This window comes from Elephas maximus, chromosome 18 (genome assembly GCF_024166365.1).
Source record: "Elephas maximus indicus isolate mEleMax1 chromosome 18, mEleMax1 primary haplotype, whole genome shotgun sequence".
Classification (NCBI taxonomy): Eukaryota; Metazoa; Chordata; class Mammalia; order Proboscidea; family Elephantidae; genus Elephas; species Elephas maximus.
Window position 1 is genome coordinate 43,284,993 of NC_064836.1, and position 13,445 is coordinate 43,298,437.

The 13,445-nt window shown below is 37.7% G+C and overlaps 1 protein-coding gene across 1 annotated transcript in view; it reads left to right on the plus strand.

Moving 5' to 3' along the window:
- Nucleotides 1–13,445, plus strand: part of TMPRSS15 (transmembrane serine protease 15) — a 143,427-nt gene that overhangs the window by 27,792 nt on the left and 102,190 nt on the right. Inside the window, exon 7 of the mRNA XM_049858502.1 lies at nt 4,766–4,955. Coding sequence (XP_049714459.1) covers nt 4,766–4,955 — 190 coding nt within the window. The remainder of the gene's footprint in view (nt 1–4,765; nt 4,956–13,445) is intronic.

Genomic DNA, 13,445 nt, shown 5'->3' on the forward strand with positions numbered 1-13,445 from the left:
AACAACTTTACCCATCAGGCACTATTATCCTCATTAAAAAAAAAAAAAAAGGGGGAGGGGAGGGGATTAAAATCTGAGATTTCAAAAATGTGATTATTAAATTATTATCTTAGATGAAACATTTTTGTAACACCCTCAAAAGGAAAAGTAGTAGGTTTTTGTCTTTTTATCCATTAAAATGCCTCGCACAAGACCTGCACCAAAGTAGACACAGGTTCTCTCTCCAAATCACTGGAAACTGTTTTGACTTTGGATCACCCCGAAGTAATTACATTTGAGAATATATTAAATTCTCCATGGTACAAATATAAGTGGATTACGAAAACTTCCGATTTTCAGAATTTCAAATGATACTAATTTTTTTTATGTCTTTTTATCATATGTCAGAATAATACCCTGAAGATAAAATATCATCTAGACATGAAAATGTGTGTAGGTCCTTTTTCCCACTCAAGTAGCTAAAATTAAGGCCATTTGATCATCTTAATAAACAAAACCAATTATTGTTTTCTTTGTGCATGCTTCTTTAACTAGAATTCCTTAGCACCTGCCTTAAAAATTCTCTACTGAGAAGTACAGTTTGGTGCAGACTCCTTAGAGAAGAAGACATGCCAGGGCAAATATTAAGGACTGAAATAAGAGTCCATAAGTGAAAGGACTCTAGCTTTAAGAAGGGAAGTTCACTTTAAAAAATCTGGCATCTGTATTCTCAACAACAAATTTTTTTTTTTAATCTATCATCTGGTTAGATTTTTTAACAATTAAAGTTTTAATCAATTTTCTGTTGAAAATTATAATCATATATGTATATAGAAGGAAATGAGAGGGAGAGAGAATACTAGGTAAAAATACAATTTGATGAAATCCTCAATCCTATAACCCCTCTATGCCAATTGAATTTATATTTTCCATATTTGTTTCAATATGAGTAACTTTTATTCTTCCCTGGACCAAGGCTGCTGATGAGTGTTTATGAAGCAGAGTCTGTAGTAAGAGAGTATAATATAAAAACCTGCTATTTCTACCTTCTAATTAAAATACCTCAAACTTGTTTCCGATCCCATCTCTCTTCCTCTTTTAATTCCCCTTGTTAGTAATTACCATTAAGTAGAATCGAAGGTGTCATCTTTAACACGCCCTTCTCTACCTCCCCTGATCTTGACCATCTGGTCACTAAAACCCATCAGCTGTACCTGTAAAATACAATTGACCCGATACCCACCTTAACTGCATACTCCATACCTCAACTGCAAGTGTGAGTGTTCCAGCCCTTATAAGCCTTTACCTGGGCCATTGAGACAGCACCCTGATCGGTCTTCTCTCTCTACTTGGTTCTTTACATTGTCCCAGAATTATCTTTATGGAACATAAACTGCTCATATCACACATATATGTAAAAGCTTTCAATGCCATTCCCTGTAGAAAATATTTCTTACATTTTACAAAGGTCTTTCATAATCCTAGGCCACGGTCTCTTTCTGCTATGCTTTCCACAAATATCTCATGAATACATAAATTATACTCATTTGTTTTCGAAACATGACGTGCTGTCACACATTGCCATGCCCACATTCCATTTCCCTCTCTTCCTGGTGCATTTCCATGCATCCTTCAAAGCCTAGTTTAAATATGACTTCCTCTGTGAAGATGCATTCAGTCGCTACCTCAGAAGGAAATGACTTGCCCAATCCGTGGTGCACCCATGGCACATTTTTATACCTAGATTTCTTTTTTTAATAAGTAGTTGATGAATTTATGTCCCCACTAAACTACAAGATCCATGAGAACAGAAGCATTGCAGTATTTGTCCTTCTCTTTCCATCCTTTAAAATTCCTTGACACAAACAGCAGATGATCCTTGTGAGGTAAATGAATAATCATTAATCAGATGACAGGTTCTCGAGTGGTATCACTTACTACAGTGAGGTCCAGTCTGTAGAACTCAGCGAGCACCAGCCCAGAGACCAGCAGCAGACAGAGACTCGAAGCACTGAGAAGTTTCCCTGGGGAACATTAAACCAAAAAAAAACAACCAAACCTATTGCCATCCAGTCAATTTCAACTCAGAGCAACCCTATAGGAAACATTAGGAGCATAAAAAATTGTACTTCTCCCCAGTTGTATCCCCAAATCTTTTCATTCAAATGCTTAGAATTCTGGTGACTCCTGCTAAGATAAGCCATAGAGTGTCTAGCATAATGCTTTTTTTTTTTTCCATTTATTTATTTATCAAGCATTTATGGAATACTGTGATGCACTATGCCTCTCCTGGATTAGACACAGAATAATTAAGAAATCTCCTCAGGGACATCTCATAAAAAAACAATTAAAATATACATTAAACCAAAACCAAACCCAGTGCCATCGACTCGATTCTGACTCATAGCGACCCTTAGGATGTATTAAATGCCATATTGTAATTATTTTTAATCTCTTAAATGGAGGTATTCTGTCATTCAGGAATGACTGTGATCTTTATTCTGTCCCATTTTAGATGTTAGGTGTTCCGTTATTTCCCAGTGGTTTATGTCCATTTTTATTAGTGATTGGAGCCCTGGTGGCACAGTGGTTAAGAGCTACAGTAAGCTATGGCTGCTAACTGAAGGGTTAGCAGTTTGAATCCATCAGCCATTCCTTGGAAACCCTATGGGGCAGTTCTACTCTGTCCTATAGGGTCACTATGAGTAGAAATTGACTAGATGGCAACAGGTTTGGTTTTTGTTTTGTTTTTAGTGCGTGTTACAAAAGACACTAAAACTCAGCAACTTCATCCATAAATGTGTCTCATTAATATTACCTTAGTAGATTCATTGACACAAGCACTTGTATTTTCACAATTAATTTGAAAGTGTTTAAAGAGAAATTTCACAATGAAATACCTTATTTTTAAACCCCAGCAGATGGCAGTACAGTGCCAGTCTTAAGATTAAGAAACTCAAAAAAACCAAACCAAACCCATTGCCGTCGAGTCAATTCCAACTCATAGCGACCCTATAGGACAGAGTAGAACTGCCCCATAGAGTTTCCAAGGAGCGCCTGGCAGATTCGAACTGCCGACCTCTTGGTTAGCAGCTGTAGCACTTAACCACTATGCCACAAGATTAAGAACAACAACAAAAATGCTATTGAGCTTAAAGATTTTTCAAAAATGTTAAAATCATCATTGTTACTTTAGTCATAGACAAAAATATTCAAATTTTCACATATTTCCGCAAAATAAAAACATATGTCTTTTCCCTGTGGGCATATTAAAATACTTTGAATATCTTTAGAATTGCTTCTAAAATTTCCTAGTTAGTTCCTGGAAGTGAAATGTACTCTTGGTGAGTCTGTACTTAGGGATGTGGAAGAGGGCAGGTGAAGGACAAGATAGGCTGAAAGGTGAGAATGGATACGATCTTGGCCAGAGCACTGGTACTGCACATAACCTTTCAGGGGGAGTGTTTGGGTCTTTCACCCTGAGATTTCCTCACCCAAGAAGCAAGAAAGACGTTAGATACAAATAGTCTTTGGGCTTCTCCACTGCTCAGTGTACAAATGCGCTTGAGATTTTCAATGGTTTATCTGACTATAAAATGGCATTCTTCAATGAGTTTCCTCCTCAAAATGCAAATCTTGGCTTACGTCAATATCTTCTCAAAGAATGAATACGTTTATGAGTGAATGAGAGATTTTGAATGATACTAGATGATGCAGATAATGTGATAAACTTTCCAATATTTGACCCCACAGAATACCCTAGGAGGTATAAATATCCAAAATGTAATGTGCATTTATCAAGTTTCACATCAACTAAGTAGACATCAACAGTCAATGCACATGAATAAATATGTTATTTTTTTCAAAATTTAAAATTCTACAATTTTACAAACAACTCGCTACAAAGACATACGGATCTGCCCAAAAGTTTAGCCTGAATTTGATTTTCATTTCCTTAGGATTTGTCATGAGGGGACTAATTTTTTCATGACATATTTTCAACTTTCTTGGAATTTAAAGGATTCTACCTACAAAATAAAATGTCAGTGCAAAGTGTACCCCAAACAACTGGGAGATTGTTTGGCCTAGCCCACTCTTCAATATTTGGGCAAATACAAATTTTATTTCAGTTCACAGAACAGTTCTGGCAAAAGTGGCAAGCCTCATGAAGTTTATAATGAATAAACTGTGTACTTAGAACAGAAAATGTATTTAAAATGACATGGTTTTCTTTCCTTGATTGATACTTTATAATAGAATATATTTCTCTAAATAAAATCCATAAATACTTTTGCATAATACTTTGTCCTGATAGTGAGGATGGCACAGGACTGGGCAGGTTTCATTCTGTTGCGCATAGGGTTGCTATGAGTCGGAACCGACTTGACAGCACCTAACAACAACAACAACAACAATACTTTGTCCTGGAACTATTAACTAAATAGTTCCAAAGAAGTTGGATTTTCCTACTTGCAATCTGGTCCCCTCTGCATTGCAGCCAGAGTGATCTTTCTAAGGGGCAGCCAGTGCCCAGTACAATGACTGGGCTCTGATAGGCATCCCATAAATATTTGTTCAGTGGACAATTTATCAATTTATGAAATCAGTTATAGAAGTCAGGAAAGTCTGAATCTTTCTAATTATCAATGTAACTTCTTATTGTCTTTACAGCTTCTATTTATTTACTTTGAATAAAACATTTCTATTGGAATCTATAAGTATATACTTATAAGTAAGAAACTAAATGATAAAAAATATATATAATAAGTAATAAACATGTTGGAAGTTAAATCTACTCTGCTGGAAACTTATAAATCCAATCTTTTTTATTTTTATTTTTTATGGAAACATCTCAGTAGACTGCCTGCCTGGTTCAAGGCCTTGTGCTGATACTCCAATGTGTATAGCAATCGATTTATTTTGTGATGGAGAATTAAATTGTCCAGATGGCTCAGATGAAGACGATAAAATTTGTGGTAAGTAATGTTCCAAGTATTCATTATCCCTCTCCCATACCCCCACTCTCTCTGTTTCTGTCTCCTTCTTACTCCCCTCTTCTTTTTCTTGTTCCCTCACTGCCTGTACACATATACACACACACACACACCTCTGAAACTGTTGAAGAATGAGATAGTCCAATACCCATGTTTACAATTTAATACAAATCATAAAACATAGTTTTATTAATATTCTTAAACTTTATAACATAATATTAACCATATTAATCCTAAGCAGAGTTCCATTTGATGACTCTGGAAGGATGCGAAGGATGTTGTGATTAACAATGTCTGTCGTGAACGAGGAACAGAAAAATAGGTTTTCCATCATTTCTCTATATTAAACCGCTATTATGAATTTGACTTCTTACACAAACATTCTCATTTCTTACAAAGGCTTTTTTTTTAAATGTTTTTTCACCATCATATGATATTATTGGTCGTTTTTGCAATTTCAGTACTCTGTAATCAGGAAGTGCCACTCTTTAATTTTGACTGTGATTCTTATTGCATTCTTGGTATTAAAAAAAAAACCAAGCCTGGTACCATCGAGTCAATTCCGACTCACAATGACCCGATAGGATAGAGTAGAATAGCCTCATAGGGTTTCCAAGGAGCACCTGGTAGATTCGAACTGCCAACTTTTTGGTTAGCAGCCATAGTACTTAACCACTCCACCACCAGTGTTTCCAATTCTTGGCATAGAAACAACCAAATAGACAAAAAGTACACTTGAGTTGTAGTCCTTTGTGTAATGGAAATGAATTCTGAATAAGATCTTAAGGTTACATGAATAAAACATCCAAGTTTATTTGTAAATTTTGGCAACTGTTTTGACTGTTGACATAATAATAATGATGATGCTGTTATATAGTAACTACTATATAACAAGCCTAATTCTTTCCAGAAGTAGACTGCCAGGTGCTTCTTCCTACTCTGTTGTAGTCTGGAAGTTCAGCTAAAACCTGTCCGCCGTGGGTGACCCTGCTGATATTTGAATACTGGTGACATAGCTTCCAGCATCACAGTAACACACAAGCCCCCACAGTATGACAAACTGATAGACTATTATTCAAATTTATGCAACAACCACTAAGGCAAAAGATGAAGAAATTGAAGATTTTTACCAACTTCTGCCACCTGAAATTGATCAAACATGCAATCAGGATGCGTTGATAATTACTGGTGATTTGAATGGGAAAGTTGGAAACAAAGAAGGACTGGTAGTTAGAAAATATGGCCTTGGTGATAGAAACAATGCTGGAGATTGCATGATAGACTTTTGCAAGACTAATGACTTATTCATTGCAAATACCTTTTTTCACCAACATAAATGGTGACTATACACATGGATCACCCCAGACGGAATGCACAGGAATCAAATTGACTGCATCCGTGGAAAAAGGCAATGGAAAAGCTCAATATTATCAGTCAGAACAAGGCCGGGGCTGACTGCGAAACAGACCATCAGTTGTTACTATACAGGCTCAAGTTGAAACTGAAGAAAATTAGAACAAGTGGATGAGAGCCAAAGTACAACCTTGAGTATATCCCACCTGAATTTAGATCACCTCAAAAATAGATTTGACATGCTGAACATTAATGACAGAAGACCAGATGAGCTGTGGAATGAGGTCAAGGTTCAACCATTTTGTGAGGTAGCATATGATCAGGAACCCATGGTACTGAATGAGGACGTCTAACCTGCACTGGAGGCATTGGCAAAAACAAGGCTCCAGGAATTGACAGAATATCAACTGAGATGTTTCAACAAATAGATGCAGCAGTGGAAGTGTTCACTCGTCTATGCCAAGAAATTTGGAAGACAGCTACCTGGCCAACCAACTGGAAAGATCCATATTTATGCCTATTCCCAAGAAGGGTGAGCCCGCCGAATGCAAAAATTATCAAACAATATCATTAATATCACACAAGTAAAATTTTCCTGAAGATTATTCAAAAATTACTCTGCAGCAGTATATCAACAGGGAACTGCCAGAAATTCAATCCGGATTCAGAAGAGGACATGGAACCATGGATATCATTGCCAATGTCAGATGGATCCTGGCTGAAAGCAGACAATACCAGAAATATGTTTACCTGTGTTTTGACTATGCAAAGGCAATCGACTATGTGGATCATAACAAATTATGGATAACACTGCGAAGACTGGGAATTCTAGAACACTTAATTGTGCTCATGAGGAACCTGTACATAGATCAAGAGGCAGTCGTTCAAACAGAACAAGGGCACATTGCATGGTTTAAAGTTAGGAAAGATGTGTATCAGGGTTGTATCCTTTATGCATACCTGTTCAATCTGTGTGCTGAGCAAATAATCTGAGAAGCTAGACTATATGAAGAACAGGGCATCAGAATTGGAGGAAAGCTTATTAACAACCTGCGATAGGCAGATGATACAACCTTGCTTGCTGAAAGTGAGGAAGACTTGAAGTACTTACTGAGAAGATCAGTATGGATTACATCTTAACATAAGAAAACATAAATCCTCCCAACTGGACCAATAAGCAACATCATGATAAACGGGGAAAAGACTTAAGTTGTCAAGGATTTCATTTTACCTGAATCCACAATCAACACCCACGGAAGCAGAGGTCAAGAAATAAAAAAACGCATTGCATTGGACAAATCTGCTTCAAAAGACCTCTTTAAAGTATTGAAAAGTAAAGATGTCACCGTGAAGACTAAGGTGGGCCTGACCCAAGCCATGGTGTTTTCAATTGCCTCCTATGCATATGAAAGCTGGACAAAGAATAAGGAAGACCGAAGAACTGACACCTTTGAATTGTGGTGTTGAAGAAGAATATTGAATATACCATTGACTGCTAAAAGAACAAACATATCTGTCTTGGAAGAAGTACAGTCAGAATGCTCCTTAGAAGCAAGGACAGCGAGACTACATCTCACATACTTCGGACATGTTGTGAGGAGAGATTAGTCCCTGGAGAAAGACATCATGCTTGGTAAAGCAGAGGGTCAGCGAAAAAGAAGATGACCCTCAATGAGATGGATTGACACAGTGGCTGAAACAATGGGCTTAAGCATAACAACGATTGTGAGAATGGCACAGGACCGGGCAGTGTTTTGTTCTGTTGTACATACAGTGGCTGTGAGTCAGAACCAAGTCAATGGCACCTAGCAACAACACATATAACAAATGGGGCTACCCTAGTGTCAAAGTGGTTAAGCGGTCGGCTGCTAATCAAGAGATAAGTGGTTGAAACTCACCAGTGGCTTACAGCAGAAAAGACCTAGTGATCTGCTCCTGTAAAGATTTACAGCATGGGAAACCCTATGGGATGGTACTACTCTGTCCTATAGGATCGCTATAAGTTGGAATCCACTCAACATCACACAACAACAACATAAATGCCAAACTTGACACTAAGTAATTTAAAAATATTTATTCTTTGACTTATTTCTTGATTTATGGTTGGGTTCCATTTAGGAAAGTTTACTAGCAATTAGCTTCTAACCAGGTAATTTATTTCTGTGTATAGTATACATACAGATACAAAGATGACCATCTAAGTGTAAAAACACTGGAAAATATTGTGAAGAACTAATTGGATAATTCTAACCTATAATTTTGTTCTTAAAAAGTTAAACAGAAAGCATGAATTGAACATTTGCTTGGTGTAAATTATAAACATTTTTAAAATTGACCACGTACTTCTGGCCACTGACCCTTCCAATAAAAAAATCCAAACCCGTTGCCATCAAGTCAACTTTGACTCGTAGCAACCCTATAGGACAGAGTAGAACTGTGCCCATGGGGTTTCCAAGGAGCAGCTGGTGAATTTGAACTGCCAACCATTTGGTTAGGAGCTGGGTTCTTAACTGCTATGCTACCAGGGCTCCATTGACCCTTAGGGCTGAGTTAAGTTATATTTGATACACTTGGCTGTTCTTCCTTGATATTAATTGAAGATGAATGCTCCGATTTCAACCAAAGTTTTAAAAAAGTATCTATCCACTTGGTTTTTTTTTTTTTTTTTTTCTAGTGCCACTTGGTACCTACTTTAAAAGACAGTCGGTTGGTCTGTTTCCCAGTATTAACTCAACAAAAGGCAACTAGACTAAAGAGGCTTTCACTAAACAATCCCAATTCAAATGTTCTTGGATAAGATTCAAACTTTCAAAGTTTAACTACGTCCTTTGAAGTGCACTCAGAGATATTGGAGGAAAGTGCAGGCTATAGAATATTTTTTAATCTGTTTTATATAACTAAGTTACTCATAGAAGAAGAAAGAAAATTCCTTTTTTGCTACGGTTTTAAGGCAGTTTCTAAAATCTTTTCAGGGAGAATATGATACAAGTGTGCCATCATGAGGTAACAAAGGTAATGTCAATTTCTGTTTCAGGAATAATTTTGTAGGGTAAAGTTAGACGCATAGCTTTGAGCCTATATATTGATAATAATCAATAACCTTAAATGGGAGGAAAAGGTATAGCTAATTCATAGATGAATCAAATAATGAAAAAATGTACCACACAAATTATGTGGTCTCTACCTTGTACAGTGGTTAGGAGCTACAGCTGCTAACCATAAAGGTCAGCAGTTTCAATCTACCAGCTGCTCCTTGGAAACCCTATGGGGCAGTCCTACTCTCTCTGACAGGATCACTATGAGTCAGAATTGACTTGAAGGCAACAGGTTTGGTTTTTTATGATTTACCCTCAGGTAGCTCATGATTTCCATGAAGAATTAATGTCAATGCATATTAAAAAAATAACCATGTAAGTCTTATGTGTGACAATATGTCCTAAGATAAGCTTTAAGGTCACTACACATTCTTGACCATGAGCCTCAGTATTAGAACTGGATTAATTCTCTAAATTTTCCCAAAAGATCTAATCGGAATATTTTCTCACTTCAATATCATGGAAGCTTTGCATTAATTGAAACAGTATCAACTAGCCATCTATGGCACTAATCTTTTCAGCCTCAAGATCTACTTTTCCATGTTTGTGGGGGCAGGGATCCCTTTGTTGTTGTTGTTAAGTGCCTTCAAGTTGGTTCTGACTGGTTGTGACCTTATGTGTAACAGAATGAAATGCCCAGCTCTGCGCTATCTCACAATCTTTGCTATGTTTGAGCCCACTGTAGCAGCCACTGTGTCAATCCATCTCATTGGACTTCTTCCTCTTTTTCACTTGACCCTCTACCAAGCATGATTTCTTTCTCCAGCGAATGGTCCCTCCTGATGACATCTCCAAAGTAGGCGAGACTAAGACTCGCCATTCTCACTTCTAAGTAGCATTCCCTTAAGTATTTATATTTTTATGTTAACATTACATCTATTTTGGTAAATAAATGTAAATCCTTTGTGGATTAAAGTAATGAACAAATCAATCAGTCAATCAATCAATTTATCTTTAGCTAAGATTCAGGATTATAAATAGTTTGATTCATCTCTTAATTACTGGTGATGGTGAATCAAAAGTCTAATGGACTTTACATCAGCACCAACCTCTAGTAGCAAATTTCCACCTGAAAACCCATGTCCATCAATCTCCATTCACAGAAAAATTTATGAAATTAATTTATGAGAATTGTCTGTATATGAAATTGACCTTTGCTCTCTCTCTCTCTCTTTTTCCCCCCTCCAGCTGTGAGCTCTAATTCAAGTTTGTGTTATTAATAGAGCCACATTAATGATAACTTCTTCAGGCAGCTTCCTTTTTTAGTCTTCGGTTATTTAAGTTTGCACAACTTAGAGCTGACTATGGCTGAAGCAAGATTTCTTTAGATTGTTTTTCTTTTCTGATTAGAATAGCATCACCAAGAAAAAGTTCACTTTTTAGCTGACCTGTGAGAAGGAAAGATGCTGACTCGGCCTTTCGGCCTCTGTGAAGTCCTATTTAGAAGTTGGCAAGTGTCTACAGACTGTTTGCATCCTTCGTATGTATGTGCACAACAGGCGTTGGTGGATGGGCACTGATCATGTTTGATTTATATATACCGAAGAATTCAGTGCCCCAAGCAAACACAAAAAGTATTGGTGGCTTAGTGCTTAACCAAAAGGAAAGCAGTTCAAATCCGGCAGGCGCTCCTTGGAAACCATAAGGGGCAGTTCTTCTCTGTCCTATAGGGTCGCTATGAGTCTGAATGGACTGCATGGCAACGGTTTGTTTTTGGTTTTGTTTTGAGCAAACACACGATTAGTAAATATTGAGCCAGCAGAGGGAGCTCTCAGTGGGTCTGTAGAGCATAAGGGAGAAGAATCCAGCCCCGCAGCAGGTAACATTTCTAATAGCGCCACTGACAAACTAATTTACTTCCGTTCAGAATTTTTTTTTTTCTTGAGGATGGACTAGAAAGAACTGTGCGGTCTAAAAAGCCATAAGCCTGAATACCCAGCAGTCCTACTCAGCCACGGCTGAATTATAGCTCTTTTTCAGAAAGGACGTCCTGCTTCGCATTGCCTCATGAAAAATTAGTTTCTCCATTAATATCCTGAAATTAAATCAAAGAACATATGAGACAACCCCTAGCACAAGCCTGTATTTTGAAATTATAATATTTTGACATTCTTAAGTTGACTATTCTAAGTAGTTCAGTACTCTCGTATTTTAAATTCCTCCGGGGATATTCTTTGTCATCTTTGCTTGGATGCAGAAATTCAACAGAGGCCCTTTAGAGCAGAACTTGACCTGTAGTTTTCCATTATCACTAAAATTTAGCAACTTCATTGAAAACTGGACATACAGACCAATTCGTTAAGACAAGCTAAATACTACACGGGGCACCCCAAATCTTAGCAATTTAAGATAATAACCAAACCGAAAAGTCTGTTGCCATCAAGTCGATTCCAACTCATAGCGACTCTAAAGGACACAGTAGAACTTCCCCATAGGGTTTGCAAGGAGCCGCTGGTAGATTCGAACTGTCGACCTGTTGGTTAGCAGGGGAGCTCTTAACCACTGTGTCTCCAGGGCTCCGAGACAGTATTTATTCATTGCATCACAGTCCAACGTGATTTTTTTTTTTTTTCTGCTCTAAGTAGGCGTTCAGGTTGCCAGCTCCTTCTCCACCACCCCATTCCCCTCGAGCTCTTCAATGGATCTTTTGTGATTACTGGCAGATAAAGGAAGAATGCTACAAATTTTTTTTTTTTTTAGAAACCATATTTGGGAGTGAAGGAAATCACTTCCACAATAGTTTATTGACCGCACTGGGACGCATGGGCCCGTCGAACTGCACGGGATTCTGGGAAATGTAGTTTAGCCATGTACCTAGGAAGTAGCTGAAAAAAGGGCTTGGCAAACATAGAACAATCTTTGCCACCAGGGACATAACTCAGCTTTTTTTGAAAATTATTAATCCTGCTGCCCAACACAAAGCTGTTGATACCTTTTCCAAAAATACGTAGTGAATGGATGTGAATATTTACTAAAATTTCATCAGCTTTGCACATAAACCCATTGCTGTGGAATCGATTCCCACTCATAGTGACCCTCTAGGACAGAGTAGAACCACCCCATCGGATTTCCAAGGAGCGGCTGGTACAAACTGCCAACTGTTGGTTTGCTGCCGAGCTCTTCAACCACAACGCCACCAGGGTCCCCGCTTTGCATATAGGCTTTCCAGATTCTTAACTGAATTTCTTTTTGTTTCCTTTTTTCATTCTGTCTTTTCTTTTTTAATTCCTTCTGTTTGTTGTGGGATGCTACTGCATACGTGATCTATATGCTACTTTTAAGGATACTGGAAAATATGAGGTTCATTTTTGCTTTTAATTTCCTTTCTTTCATTTAGAGTTTTTTTTTTTAACCTACTTCATAGCTGAAACGGTGGGGCGGGGCGGGGGTGATGTCGTCTGCGATGGCTCCATATGTTGTAGCTTTAGGGAAGTGCATAGCCCAGCATGCTCTGGAGTCACTGCCTGGCTCTGAATAGTCACTTATGACCTGGGAGAAACCCTGATGGTGTAGTGGTTAAGCGCTACAGCTGCTAACCAAAATGTCAGCAGTTCAAATCCACCAGGTGCTCTTTGGAAACCGTATGCGGCAGTTCTACTCTGTCCAATAGGGTCACTATGAGTCGGGATCGACTCCACCGCAATGAGTTTGGTTTGGTTTTTATGGTGCCTCAGTTGCCCCACCTGTATCTTTATAGGGTTGTTGTGAGGATTACATTAATATATATTTATAATGACTTCAGACCAATAGCTGGAACATGGTAAACGCTTCATAAGTGCTAGCAGTTATATTTTAGGACTGGTAAGATTGTTCTACTTCATCTCTTTCTAAGTATCATAAATTAAATATGAACTATTTACAATAGCAGTGGTCTTCATTGCGCTGACTAAAATCTTCGTATCCAGATGGTTTCTTGACAAACTGTGATTATAAGGCTGCATGTATCACATAAAAAACACTCTGTTTTTTGCTTTTATCGTCATTGAAGCTAATGAATTAATTGTCCCAACAATTTGGTTTGGGG